This window comes from Coturnix japonica, chromosome 5 (assembly GCF_054131305.1).
Source record: "Coturnix japonica strain WE chromosome 5, WE-NBRP24, whole genome shotgun sequence".
NCBI classification, from domain to species: domain Eukaryota; kingdom Metazoa; phylum Chordata; class Aves; order Galliformes; family Phasianidae; genus Coturnix; species Coturnix japonica.
In genome coordinates, this window is record NC_140667.1 from 35,025,112 (window position 1) to 35,039,565 (window position 14,454).

Sequence of the window (14,454 nt, forward strand, 5' to 3'; positions counted from 1 at the left end):
CAGAGCAGGCTGGGGAGCTCAGTCCGGCCCTGTCTGAAGCGCCTGTTCCTGGTAGCGATCCCCTGTACGTTTGTCCCCAGGCTCTCCTGGCTCTGACTGCTGCAGTTGCAGGGCGCAATGCCCGAGGTGGGGCTCTCGAAGGCGCTCAAACGCCGCGCGTTTCCTCGTTCCCCGCTCAGCGGCCTAGGGCCGGGAGCACGGCAGGGCCCACCAGGCCCCAGCGGCCTCTCAGCGCCCCGCCCCGCCGGGCGGTGTGACGGGCGGTGCCGCCCGGTCGTTCGCTTCCCTGGGCCGCCGCGGGCCGCTGCCGCCCTCCCCCGGCGCCGCGGCGGGCGGGAGGATGGAGCAGGGGCTGTCCGCCATCACCCTCTACTGCGCGCCCGCCGCCAGCCCCGCGGCCGCCGCCTGCGCCATGGAGCCCGAGCAGGTGAGCGGGACCATCGGGGACCACCGGCGCTCGGCGGGGACAGGCCGGGGCGGCTCGGGCGGGGCCGTGATGTGCGTGGCCGAGTGCAGCGGGAGGGTCGGGGGTCGTGTGAGCGGCTGCCGGCACAGCTCTGCCCTTCGGTGCGCTGTACTTACAGCCCGCAGCACGGGCGGCTTCTGTTTCACGGGTGAACAGCGCCTTACAAATCGCCTGATAAATATTGAATCAGGGCGGCTTTCCGCTTCCAGCCGGCGTGTCGGTGACACAGCCGAGGTGTCAGAGATCCCTGCCTCGGGCGCACGCGACACCGGGTCTCGGGCGGACCTTGCCCTGCAGAGCTCTCAGCCGCTCGGTGCTCCTGTGCCTCGCCTTGGCCGTGCGCTGCCGTCCTGAGGCTCGCGGTTCCGAGGGCTTCTTACAGCTCTGCTCTCCCACCCTTACTTTGTCGTCTTCTGCTTGTAGAAGACTCGCGTGGTTTAATGACGCTTGAAACACAGGCCAGAAAGTTAAAGAAAATGCACCGAAAACAAAAACAATACAAATACAGGCAGACAGGATGGCACGGGCGGGACCGTGTCTTGATTAGTATTACAGCCTCCCAGTGACTTGTGCCATCAGGCCAGCAGCTCCCTGTGAACTAATTACTCATCCTTCTGGGGGACTGTGTCCCTGAGTGCCGGCTGTAGGTGTCCTCACACATTTCATCCTTAATTGTAGTTTATTTGTTTTGGCATTTGGATCGTGGGCTGGAATTCCATGGTGCTGGGCATTGTACCAGCACAGCTGAAGTGCTCCCTACTACTCTGCCGGCTTCTGCCAAAAACTGAGGTGAGGGGGAGGGTGAAAGAAGTAATGAGGAACAACGCTTAGGGATGTAACCTTCCGACAGAGGAGGTGTGTGAGGGTCATAAAGTGAATTAAAATTCTAAGGGGGCATTTGAAAGGAAAAGGAGATAGCATGACAAACTTCATAGAGCATCTTCACAGAGAGCACAAAGGTAACTAGCCTCATGTTTAATAGCTGACAGTATGGAAGCCAAAGTAAATGCTTGTATAAGCATTTATTTGTTATGCCACGTGTCGGGGCTTTCAGGACCTGTATAATGTGGTGGTGGGGATAGGCCTGAGGAAGAAAACGAGATGGCAACCTGACTAGAGCTGCACCCATGAGCGGTGATTTTATGGCAGCTCCCTGCATTGGAAAAAGAAGCTAAATGTGTAAGGACTCAAACAGATTAAACTGTTGTGTTTTGCTATAAAGTGAGTCTGGATGATAATTATGGAATAGATCTGTATTGCCACATTTTTGAGCAGATCCTGTTGGGAGGGGAAATAAAATGTACTGATGCTGGACTTCTGCTTGCAGCTGGGAGAGGTGGCTTTTGTTGGTGTTGTGCACGAGAAAATTAAAAGGGCAAATGCCACAGTGATGATTGGAAACAACATCTAGGTTTGCCGCCCGTGTAATAATCAAAGCAGCAGCTGACGTGTTTTATTGTATTAAATATATTCAGGTCTCTGGAGCAGATTACTAAGGGAAATGTTTTATCATTTCTTGATGATTCTTTTAGTTTGTTGTGTTGACTGCATTGGTCCAAAATGTTGTAGCAGCACCAACTGTGCTGAGCTCCTTTCCAGTGTAAGAGGGGTACAGGGTGCACTGAGAAGTGTACAGCTTCCAGAGCCAGAGAATTAAAGCTTGCTTTTAAATTTTAAAGATTTGCTACACTATTTTTCTAAGCAAGAAGATATTTGAAGTATTTGAGTTAAATGAATCAAAATCAGCAGAGTCTGATTTCTGGGAGCTTGTAGTGAGGCTCACTGTTATTGATCACAATAAATAGTCATAAGAAATAGTGCTCTTCAGTACTGTGGCTAACCATGAAAAATGGAATCATTGTACTGTGCCAATGAAGAAGTGTGAAATTTTTGTAAGAGGCCAGTTCTGTGGTGCTCTGTGCTCCAAAAAGCACAGAACCCACTTGCAGTGTGCGGTGCCTGCCCTCACAGTGGCACAAGGGATGCTCCCTGTACTCAGGCTCTGCTTTTTCAGCACTTATTTCTGCAGCTTTGCTGCTCTACTACTGCTGTTTCCAGGACTGAAACTTAACAGAGAGAGTCCGCTAGGCCTGGGGCTGTCAGCTTCGTGCTTCTGCATGGAAATGTAATGCCAGTTCAGCTGGATTATACCACTGGAAACTTCATTCTGCCACTTCATTCTGTGTTGGTCCTCCAGAAACACACATAGAATACACCATGGTAGCTAAAGAAATGCTGCAGGAAGCCAAAATGACTTGCAGTTTTCTGCAGCTGCATACTGCAAGAAGGGGTGATCAAAGTGTGTACTCCCTCTCCACACTGTCAGGCATAGCATGTGATTGGTGTATTCCCTCTCTCTTCTCTGGGCATGAGATAAATCTATTGCCTGGAATGAAGGAGGCAGTTCTGCCCCCCTACCTTCACCTGCCCCACTGCACTGTGCCCATTGATTTTCCTAGTGAACCCAGCATAAGTGACAGGAAGAGCAATACTGTGTTTAGGATTAAGGGTAATTCTACAACTTTGTGTTGAAAATACACATTTTACTAATATTTTTGATTTGTGAAGACTGCTAAGGTTGTAATAGGCAAGTAGTCAGAAATTGGAACATGTCCATTTTACATGAACTTAATTCTATGTACACATGCATACATTTCCTTCCTTATGTTGTATATTGTAGAAGCGTGTCATAAGGAACTTAGGTAGTTCCTTGTGTGCTTTATATTGTATTGGACATTATTGTGTGCTTTATATTGTATTGGACATTAAAAGCAACTTGCTTTTAATTTTTAACATTTTCTGTCTTCTGTGTCCTTTTCTGTATAACAGCAGTATTTTCAAAACAACTTTTGCGTTTGTTGCAGTATTTAAATGCTCTGCCAAGATGAAGGTTCTCTTTTGATGGATACCATACAAAACTTTCTAAAATTTTCTGTCCACACGAGTTGTTACCCTAAAGAATTATGGATTACCCTTTGAACCAGAAGTAAAGCTTTCCCAGTGCTTTTTCTTAGACTTCAAGACTGCACTGTAGCATTCAGCAGCTGGAAGAGCAAACCCACACTTCTCTTTTTTATCCATCCTTACCCACTACATTAACTGTGCTTTTTTTCCTGGCCCCTTGTATTAATGGTGATTGCTGCTGTATATTAAACAATCCAAACACATCATTAAGTTTTGAAGGGAAAAGTCCAGTTTTTCAGCTTACTGCACAGAAACGTACTTGAGATAACTTTTATTTTTGTTCTTCTCTGTAGCAACTTGCAAATGGAGATAGAGGCTTTGAGAATGTGGAGCTGGGTGTCATAGGAAAGAAGAAGAAAGTTCCAAGGAGGGTTATTCACTTTGCAAGTGGAGAAACAATGGAAGAATATAGCACAGATGAAGAGGAAGATGAACAAGAGAAAAAAGACCTGTTGCCTCCTGTAGATCCTGTAAGTATTTCACTTCATACATTTCTGCTTACTGGTTTATTGGATAACTACTTGCGGTTTTTCCTTTAGTTTCGATGTCACAAATTGATATGGTGTATCAAAGGTTCAGTTAATTCAATTGGCTCTAGGCACTGAGAAACCCCAGTCTTGTGCTTCTTTTATGACAACCCCACAAACTGGTATCCAACTATTTATTCTCTGCCCTCCTACAATTCCGTCTTCCCATAAGTTGAGTCTACAGTCCCATACCCTGCCTGTCTGTGGGACTCCATTTCTGGCCTTCTCTGGCCTTGTTTGCCTGTACTGACTGACTTGAAGTGGGGTTCTTGAAATCAGCTGGATCTTTCCCCATGTGCTGAGTACTGTCAAGTGGCTGGGGGTTGTTGTTTTGTGCAGCAGCCAGCCTGCCCGTGCTTTGGAGGCAAATGCCTGTTCAGAGCTGCTTGTTCCTACACTTCAGATAAGAGTCACTGCACACACAGAAACTGGTGGTGTTTTCTACATGACATAAGCATTGCTGTTGAAATGACCTGTGCCCCATGGATGGGAATCTTTAACTAAGAAACGTTGTGTTTAAAGCTTGCTAATTACTGTGTGACTAGGTGCTGTATTTATTTGAGTGTGCATCCTTCCCAGGGAAGCAAAAGGGAGGGATTTCAGTGAAGAGTTTGACTTTCTTCTCTTTTTCTTCTGAAGAAGTGGTGTGGCCACAAGGGGTTTGCATTGTGAAGGACTTTCAATCAGTTCTCCTTTATTCCCTCTGCAAAATTAATTTAGCTTGAAGAAAAAGTAATAGTTCGAGGATTGATCTGCTATGAGAGTATGGAGAGCTGGGATTGAGGCTCCAAGGGATTCACGTATAAAGCTGTTGCATTCAGACTTGGATGTACTGATGGCATTGGGACCTCTTTCTTGTATACAAAGAAAAGTAACATTAGCCTGAGAGCAGATTTATTGGTATAAAAATGCATGTCAAGCTTACGTGTTAATTAAAATGTAATAATCGCAAATAAATATATTTAACTGATAAACAATTGATAAGTGATAGCTTTGGGGGAGCGGGAGGGGGTATTTTTTTTTTCTTCTCCTTAAGATTTTACTCTAGAAGTGCAGGAACTGTGAAACTTACTGAATATTACTGTAACATGAATGGATCTTCAGACTCAGATCTGTTCCATGCATTGAGGGCTCTGTCAGGTTCCTGTAGATACAGACAGAGATTTTTTTTTTTTTCCAATTATAATTAGCAGGGGACTAGATCTGTGTAATTTCTCTGTCATTTCCTCTCAGTAGAACAATTCCACTGTATTATCATGTGCATCAATTGTCATGAGCCCAGAGAAGTACACACTGCTGTACAAATGGACACTTAACTAAAAAGTCCTCAAATATTCACCACTGCCAGGAGTTTGTGGGATCATACTCCTGCTTTCCTAATATGAATTTTATTCTGAATACCAAAAAGCAAATTGTATGGTACAGTTAAAATTGCTTTATTCCACTACAGTTTATGAAATATTTAATTTTTATTACTTTTTTTTAAATAATAAAAGAACCTTCTGAAGCAGAATACTTTATTGTGGAGCCCAGTATGCCCCATTAAGCATTGCTTTTTACCTTGGCAGAATAAACTTGATTAGACCAAGGGTTGCCATTAAGTGAAGTTTACCTTATCTGCTGAATGCTTCCTGTATCCCAACTGAGCCACTGAATTGAAGAAATGTTAGTCCAAGCTGAGCTTTGATGTTTTAGCCAACAGCTGCCTTGAAAATGTTTTTATTGTAGGATTTCTATAAAAGCAATTAAGTAGTCAGTTTGCTGGGACCAGCATGTCTAAAACTTGTTATCTCGGTTGGGATACTAAAAAGTATGTTGCAAATAATAGCTGTTCCTGGACCAATTTATTTTTAGAAAAAGCACATAATATTTGGAATAGAAACTTTAAATCATGAAAATCCAAAGCTCAGCTGGTATTGGCATAGTAGCAGGTTCTGGGTGAGTTTAAACTTAAGAGTTTAAACTTAACTCTTAAGAGAAACAAATATTTTGCTGTGTTGTAAGGAATCTTCTTCAGTAGTTTAGTTACACTGCAGAGCTAAGCAGACGATGGCAGTGTCTTCTGTACTAAGCAAAGTAACATGTATGTATTCTGAATACTAAAGAACTCAGCATGATGCTGCCCAAAACAAATTCTCATAAGATACTGAGTTTTAACGTTTTGCTTTGAAGCAGTGATTCTGATACTTCTCTAAGTCAGCACTCTGTTCATTGCTGGTTTTGGTTCAGAGTGTCCGGTCTGTTGTGGATTTTTAAGAGGGAGTTGTATACAAATCACAGGTCATGCTTACTACATTTTTCTGACTTCTTTTTTTAAGATAATATTTTTTAATATTAGTGGTCTCCTTTGCCTTTTTGGTGTTTGTAAATGCTTTGTTCATAACTGAATCTTTTATCAAAAAATGTAATTTATATTGCAAATCTCCTTTAATTCTGCCCACCTCCACCTTTCTCCAACCGGCTCCAGAAGATAATCTTTCTGCCTACCCTGGATTGTCACTTTGTTCCTTTCCCCTAGTAGCTGAGTGGGCAGAAATGCCTTTGCAGAGCAACTATAAGCAACAATATAACTGTTGGTTGTAACCTGAGCATTCATCTGAGAACGTTTCGTCAGTGTTGCTCCAGAACAGATCAATTTTGTTAGAAAGACAGAACGATATTCTTACAGGAAGATGATTCTGATACCTCCTAGTTAAAAGCAGCTTAACTTCATGTAGCAAAAAAGCATTATTTTATGCTGCCTGAGAACTTGGAAAGTCTAGTTTTATTTTAAGAACTTGGCAGTGAGAGAGGAAAATCAGTCAATGACCAAATAATTGCTATTCATCACACAATATGTGCTTTTTTTTCCTGTGCCCTTCAATCTTGTTTTAACTGGCCTGTGATAGCAGTTTCACCTGCTGTGTTCACTGAAGGACTTGTTATACCAGTGACTACTCAATCAGTAATTAAACTCATTAAACTGCGTCTTGACACAGTAAACAATGGAAGATAATCTGTTTGGCAATATTTAACTCATAAAACACAGCCTGCTTTTTCTTAAATCAGTAAATGATTCTTTAACTCATTTTGCCATTTTCTCTGAGGAAAACTACACACTCACTCCAAAAAAACCCCAACAAAACAAAGTGAACAAAATCAACCTAACAGAAAACCAAGTGGCAAACCTACAATCTTCAGAAAGCTCGAAAGTGTTATTAGGGACTGAAATCTGGCAAAATAAACGTGGCTGTGCATTGTTTATATGGCACATTCAGAAGTTCAGCAGTGTGTCTGCTCCCTTAGGCAGCACCATACTAGGGAACAGTATCACGTTCTGTTGCTGAATCATAGCCCTCTTGGTTTTACCAGTGGATGAATTCATTATGATAATTCCTACTTAAAATGCAGAGTGCTAACACCTTCTGTACATGGACTTGGACAGATCATATCGTAGCTGAGTTTTAGATTAAAATTGTGCGTTAGGGTATTTTGTAATTTAAAATCAAGTGTAAATACGCATTATATTTTTAATTTTAAGAAACAAAATTAAATCATGATAGCAAAGTACTACAGTTAAGCATTGTAGAAACATATACTTAAGAGAATGATGGTAGGAGAAATAATGTTCCCTCATATTAAACTAGCGCCCTGCATCAAGAAATACAATATTATCTGTCCTTGTTTTGATTACACTGAACATCAACGCTTCTTTGGACAAAGATACATAACGTCAGGGTGTGCAGTTCCTGCTGAACTGACTTTGGTACTGTAGGACCTGAATTAAGTACCATTTTCCAGTGTCACTCAATAAATCAAAGATATTTCATATAGTGCTATTAATTAGTATTCAGTTTTTGCATAACATTTATGTTCTTATCACCCATAAGGTTCTTGTGTTCTCTCTAGTACCTCTTCTCAGCTCATATTTGGATCTCTCGCTTGGGTATCTAAGGTCCTGTCAAAAGCTGCCCAAACTTACCCCGAGGAAGTAAGAAAAGAAAAAACAGAGAATTATTTCTCCCGGATGTGTTTGCATGTTCCTGCTTGTTCTCAGTGGTATTTACTCTACCAGGCATTTCATTTTACTGTTGAATCTTCGTTACGTGGTTTCTTTTGGCTTTGTATTGCCTTTAGAGACACTTGAAAGAATGTTCCTTTTTTTAAACCATCAGAACTGGCACAGAAATATAGGACTGAGTGAAGAAGTGTCTAGCTAGGCCAGAAACACATGTAGAAAGCAGAGGTTTGTACAAAGTTGAACTTAGAATTACTTCTAACATAGCAAACTGTTCTTTAATTGTGGTGGGGGAATAGCAGAGATAAAGCATCTCTGTGCCTGCAGAGACTCTAATGTAATGTTTGTGGTACCGCACTAGGGCATTAGAATATTCTGTGTCTGATTTACTTCTGTCACATTGAAGCTCAGCTTCTCTTTTTATCCTTAAATGTTAAAAGGGCTCTTGTAGCTTCTTACTTATTGCTGCACAGCAGGCTTTTGTTTGTTCTGTGCGCTGTGTGAGCGCTTTGTGACCTCGTCACCTCGTTATGAAGGATTGTACAAAGGCTTGTCAATGCCATTATTTGCACCTGTGGCAATGAGCTTTTCCAGCACTTTGAGTTCTTCAACTGAACAAACTGAGAAATGATTGTCGTTAGTTTGTCTGCCAACTGCGTATGTAATCAACAACTGGAGGTGCTTTTGTATAAGCAGGATAGCAGCTGGTTTTGCTTACACTTTTACCTTGGCGGGACGTTTTCCATATCCATTGCCAAAAATATGTAGCATCTGTTTTACTTCTGCCTGCCAGCTTGAGCTTCTTGCTTGACAGATTGTACTCACGGATAAGACTTCCCCAGAGTCTTCTCAGTGTTGAACAGCCCCACCTCTCTCATCCTTCTTTCACGTGGAGGATGTTCCAGTCCCTTCACCATCTTAGTAACTGTGCATCCCATTAGGGTTCACAAACTTAGCTGTGTCCAGTTTGCTTAAACATTCTGAAAGCAGATGCTTTCCTCATTGGTGAACGTGAGGTCCAGATCACCTCTTCTTGTGTCAGGAAATTGCTGGGTTTATGCCCTGCTGTGTTGTTCTTCCAGCAGGTGTTATGGTGATGGAGGTCACCACTGAGACTGTTTCTAGCGTGTGTAGCAGGCCTCATGCATTTGCTCTTCCTGGTCATTAGTCCTATAGCACGCACATCCTACAGTATCACCCATGGTGCTTTAAAGCTCTCAGCTGGCCTTTATCTAAGCACAGGCAGAGCTCCATGAACTCCAGCTGCTCTTACACAAATGGTGGAACCCCATCTTTTTCCTCACAGACCTTTTTTTCACTTGTTTGGTTTTTAAACTGTCTTTTGTTGTTCTCTCATTATTATAATCAGAGAATATTTGGTTAGCCCAGTTCTCTGCTTGGTCTGACAAAAGTCAGAACATAATGAGAAGGTCTTTATAGTTAGAGGAAGTATCTTGGGATTGTGCTGGATGCTTGTTGCTTCCCATGTCTGGGAGTGGGAAACAAAAAATGGTGAAATTAATGTTCCCAGATGTAAACCATGGTTATTTTTTGTATCTTGCAGTTATATCTTGCTTCAGATATGCCTGGTCTATACTTACTGTAAAGCAAAAATATTGTGGTAGCTGCAAACAGGTGCCATTGCAGACTTTGTTCTAGATCTACTTGAGCATTTGCATGACTTACCATGTATCTTTAACATATAGCTATACATGTTGGTAACTGTTTTTGTTGTTACAGACAACACTCACGTGGGGACCTTACCTATGGTTTCATATGTTGAGAGTTGCCACGTCAACCTTATCAGGTATCGATTAATTCTTAGCTAAATATAGTTTTTAGAATGCTTGTCCTAGTCTGTATTCTTCCCAACACGTGAAGTATTCTGTATTGTATACTGACAAATATCTGCGGGATTTCCATCATTGTACAGCCTGATTGTCAGTATTTAAAAGACTACTGACAGTCTGTCTTATTGATTAAACTATTATTATTTTTAGAAACACTTTACACTACAATCCCGTTCATTGCCGTATCTTTTCCTCATTCACAAAGGTAGATCTCACTCTCCTTTTTTTTTCTTCTTCCTTTTACATTTTCCAGAAATCTTTTATGAGTTTGAGGACTGCTAGAGGCTTTCTTCTTCCCTCTTAAGTTTTGCCTCCTGTATTTGCCATTTGAACTGATCATTTGCAAGAGCTCTGTCTGGAAGGTCATTTATAAAATGACTGTACGCTCAGAGAACCATTCAGTTGATGACTTCTGTTTCCAGTAAAGATTACTGAGTAACTCATTCATTTGCTTCGTAGGAGCAGATTTGTAATTTGAAGTGCAATATATTTGATTCCTTGTTTGCTTTTATTGAAGCAATAGTGCTTTAACTATCATTTTGATACAGCAGCCAACTGACCCACGCCCACCTGTGCCATAGTTCTGAATTCACTACATGTTATGGCAAAGTAGTTCTACATTTTGCCTTGAAAACTGAGACAGCTGAGATCTATAAATTTTATCAATGCATCAGAATGCAAAACAGAGCATCATTTAAAATGATACTGGATTAAAGTGTACATCTATCATTAAATTACCTCAGTTGTCTGGTACCACTAGACTGAAGTGCCAGTATGGTTGGTAGCCATATGTTTTTATCTAATTTTCAGTTAAATTTCAGTTAAAAGCTTAAATTCTAATGGATGCCCTAACAAAACAAACCTGGATGCAAAGCTAAAGCTGTTAGAATGCAAACACTACCACTGTCAAGCTTTTCATTCATTTCCACATTCTGTTTTTTTGTTCATTCTCTTTCTTAAAGAGGAATTATTAATTTATTAGGCTAAAATCTATACAGAAGTAGCTTAGCATAGCAGATTTTCTCTTTTGAGTGATGTACAGTAATGGAAAACCATTTGGGAAAGTTCATGCCTTTTACAGCGGAATTATGTTCAACAGCTTTCTTCCATATATTAATCATTTATAAAACCCTGTTTGTTTTCAGTATGTGATTTCCTTGGGGAAAAGATTGCATCTGTTTTGGGGATAAGCACTCCAAAATACCAGTACGCCATCGATGAGTATTACAGAATGAAGAAAGAGGTATGTTGTGTGTGAGATTGGGCTCTTAAGCTTTTCTTCTCCCTACTTATCTTCCCTGGCACTTTCAAAAATAAAATCTGTATTCCTACATTGATTACTGAAATGAAGTTTCAGATCCTCTGTTTCAGCTCACCTTTAGTTTTCACTTGATACATGATTTATATTTGCTTATCCATGAGCATTTTCTCATCAGACTGTCAGTCTTAGAATTGGTTGGGTCCTGACTGCTGCTCTGCTTGCTTCTCTTCTACAACAAATGTTTAAGTAAGTCAGAAGTGTAAGAAAGTTGAGAGGAACACTCTAAGGAGGCAGCTTCCTCACTTTACTCAGTAAAAGTAGGTGTACTTTCCAACTCTGAATTCAAGGGTAAATTGAACGTTATGTTACCATTTATTCCAAACTGTAACTGAATATGAATGATAGGAGGCCAGTGCCCTATGCAAAAAAAACTTAAAGCTTTAACACTTCTGACACTTACTTTATTTTAGTAGCTTTTTATTATTAAAATAGCATTGAAATGCTTCATAGAAAGTAGACCTATCACTACTACTGTTCACTAAACACTGCTTATCTAGACATGTCACTTTTTTAGTGCTGGTGGGACACAGTTCAATTCTTCACTTTTGGTGGTATTTTTTTTTCCTTAATGGGAGTTGTGGAATTATGATAAGCTGGTGACTGTTATTAAGCAGAACAAATATTTGTGTCTTCTAATGGGAATTGATATATTCTTACAGAATATAAGCCTCATTTACTTCAAGGAAACAGCAGCTTATGAACCTGGTGGTTTATTTTAGGAAGAAGAGGAGGAACAGGAGAACAGGATGTCAGAAGAAGCAGAAAGACAGCATCAGGAGCAGCAGAACAAACTGCAGGCAGAGGCTCCTGTCCAAACAGACCAGCCTGAAGCAACAAGTACTTCTTTTGTGAATGTAAACTTCGAAAATGAGGGAGATTGCCAGTCTGTTGTGGAAAATAAACAAGATGTAGTTTCTTAAGTAAGTGAAAAACGTTGTATTCTGTAGGAAATAGGAAGTGTCAGGTGTCACAGTCTGGCTACAAACAGAAAAATAGGATGATACTTGTTCATTGTAATACAACTTCAAGCATTCTTATTGATCAGGAGAGAGCTAAGTGATGCCTCTTCCTTCTGTCAGCCTAATAAAGGCTGAGGCATTCTGCCAAATTGGCACTTCAGTTAAAATGAAAATTGTACTACAAACATTTTGTCTAAAATTGAATTTCTTGTAAAGCAAGTAAGACATTTAAATTGTTGTCTGGCACTCTGGATTGCAGATGTGGAGCTCTTTTAAACACCTATTTCTGATTTGTACACTGTTTGCAACTTAGCTCTCTATGAATAGATTAATAGGAATCAACATCCTGTAACTCACAAGTCATAGTAGCTTCTGACTTCCCCTGTTTGTTGTCACTACTGTGTGCATGTATCTTTCCGTTACTGACACAAGAGATGTTAGATTTAATGTTAATTAGATTTAAGGGCCCAATGAGACACTTTATTATTACTCTTAACTTTAAAGGGAGACTATAAACACCCCTGAATACGTAGGTACCAGTACCAGCACTGTTGGAAGCTGATAGTGCTCAGCTGTTCCATTTAGTGCTGTAATCAAGCACAGAACTAGTGTCAGCATAAGATGCTGTCCCTCTAGATCCAAGAATTAATAGCGAGCCACCTGTTCAAATACTTATTTACATGCTCTGAATTGGCATGGAGAGTAAATTGAGATCTTGCTAAATCGTAACGAATGGGGTAGGCATTGTGTATAGTAACAACCTGTAACTACACCTTTGTTGGTTTTTTTTCCCCTTTTTGTCATACGATACCTGAATCAGTGCACCTAATTAACCTGAGCAGGCAGTTTGTTTAACGTTATGAATAAGGAATGTGCTGGTGCAGGTATCTTTTCCCCCTTGTGCAGAATTCCAAAATAACTGGGAATTATAAAACCAGGCTTAAGTATCTTCTTTTAAATGAAAAAAAAAAAACAAAAAAAAACCAAACTTGTTTTAGTATTGAAACAAAACTCATTTATTTTAAAGTGAAATTCAGATTCACTCCAGTTTTTAACTACCCCCAATTACCAATTAAAGGGTTTTATTGCAATGACTGTGATCCTAGTTCTAAGTTGCAAAAGGTGAATGGTTTTCATTGGGACAATCAGGAGTCATTGCTATAGGCAGGAAAACAAGTAACTGTGTCCCAGTCACTTCCTTTGCAGAATATTTATAGATAAAATTCAGAAATTTCGAGAACCTTCAGTGAAGTTTTCTGTTGGATGTCATCATACTTCCCCAGCCTTGTTCCCACTACCAGCTAACCAAGGAGCATGCTGGAACAGTACAGGCCAGGTACCTTGGGATTAGTTTGCAGAGCTCGGTTACGTACTTCAGACAGCTCTCTGAACTAGTATCTTGTGTAACACAAATTCTTTCTTCCCTCATGTGCCCTTCTACACTACAGCAGATCTTCTGAGAAAGATTCAGTCATCTGTTTTGATCTGTTTGTTCTTTACCTTGTTTTGAATGATAATACAGAGGGTGCTGACAGCTGTGTAAAATCATTCCACCCTGAACATCTGCAAGGGAGATCGTGGATCAGTACCTGGGGAATACAAAGAAAAATATTGGGAGTTCTTATGGTGCGGCAAAGATAAAGCCTCACTTAGCTCTACAATGAAAACTTCAGAGCTGAATGACGCTTTGTTTTTCTGCCATGAAATTAATGTCGGTTGTGTTTGTTCTCTTCTGTCCCTACTGTCTGGTATATCAGAAATATTCTCATTGCCTTGGGGTTAAACTTCTTTGTATAATATGCTGTATTACTCACTGTGCCTTAACTTAATCCTTTCTTCAGTTTTTATGTTTGTTTGTTTTCAAACTGTATGGAAGTGGTTACTTCCATAACGGTTTAATTTTTCTGTAAGTGCATTAATTGGTTATTTTATATTTAATATAATTTTTGAACTGAAATTTGGCTGTGGCTTTTCCTTTGGAACTGTGGGGTGGTTGAAATTTTATGCCTGCGAACAGGTGTGGTGCTTGTTCAGTGCTTCCAGTTTCCTTGAGTCACACATCCTGGCAGAAGGTCCAGGCACTGACACTCGAGGAATCTCCATGCCACCACCCCTTCCTTACAACTTCATGGAGTTATGTATTAAGGAACTCGACATTTTTGGCACTATCTCAAAGTGATAAACAGTGCAGGACTACAACCATATCTGGCCTGTACCTCTTCTACTTTCATTAGAAATATGAAACACGTTAACTTATTAAATCAGTAAAATACTCATACTTTAACTACTGCTGTAGCTCAGCTATACAAGTTCAATTTCCTATATTACTTACACAAGAGGTCATGGTGGTGAAAGCCTTTATAGAGGTGT

General features: G+C 40.7%; 1 protein-coding gene across 1 annotated transcript; it reads left to right on the forward strand.

The window, feature by feature from the left end:
• Window positions 1-253: 253 nt before the first annotated feature.
• FAM177A1 (family with sequence similarity 177 member A1) lies at window positions 254-14,041 on the forward strand. The gene is made up of 5 exons (XM_015864994.3): window positions 254-427; window positions 3,724-3,900; window positions 9,695-9,761; window positions 10,950-11,047; window positions 11,845-14,041. The coding sequence occupies exons 1-5, from the start codon at window positions 341-343 to the stop codon at window positions 12,043-12,045; spliced, it is 630 nt and encodes a 209-aa protein (XP_015720480.1). The 5' UTR covers window positions 254-340; the 3' UTR covers window positions 12,046-14,041.
• The last annotated feature ends 413 nt before the right edge of the window (window positions 14,042-14,454 follow it).

Excerpts from the sequence above, each read along its gene's own strand:
- FAM177A1 (XM_015864994.3), top strand. The coding sequence starts at position 341 with ATGGAGCAGGGGCTGTCCGCCATCACCCTCTACTGCGCGCCCGCCGCC. Across the intron at positions 428-3,723 it reads GCGCCATGGAGCCCGAGCAG|CAACTTGCAAATGGAGATAG; the intron begins GTGAGCGGGACC and ends TCTTCTCTGTAG. Across the intron at positions 9,762-10,949 it reads TGCCACGTCAACCTTATCAG|TATGTGATTTCCTTGGGGAA; the intron begins GTATCGATTAAT and ends GTTTGTTTTCAG.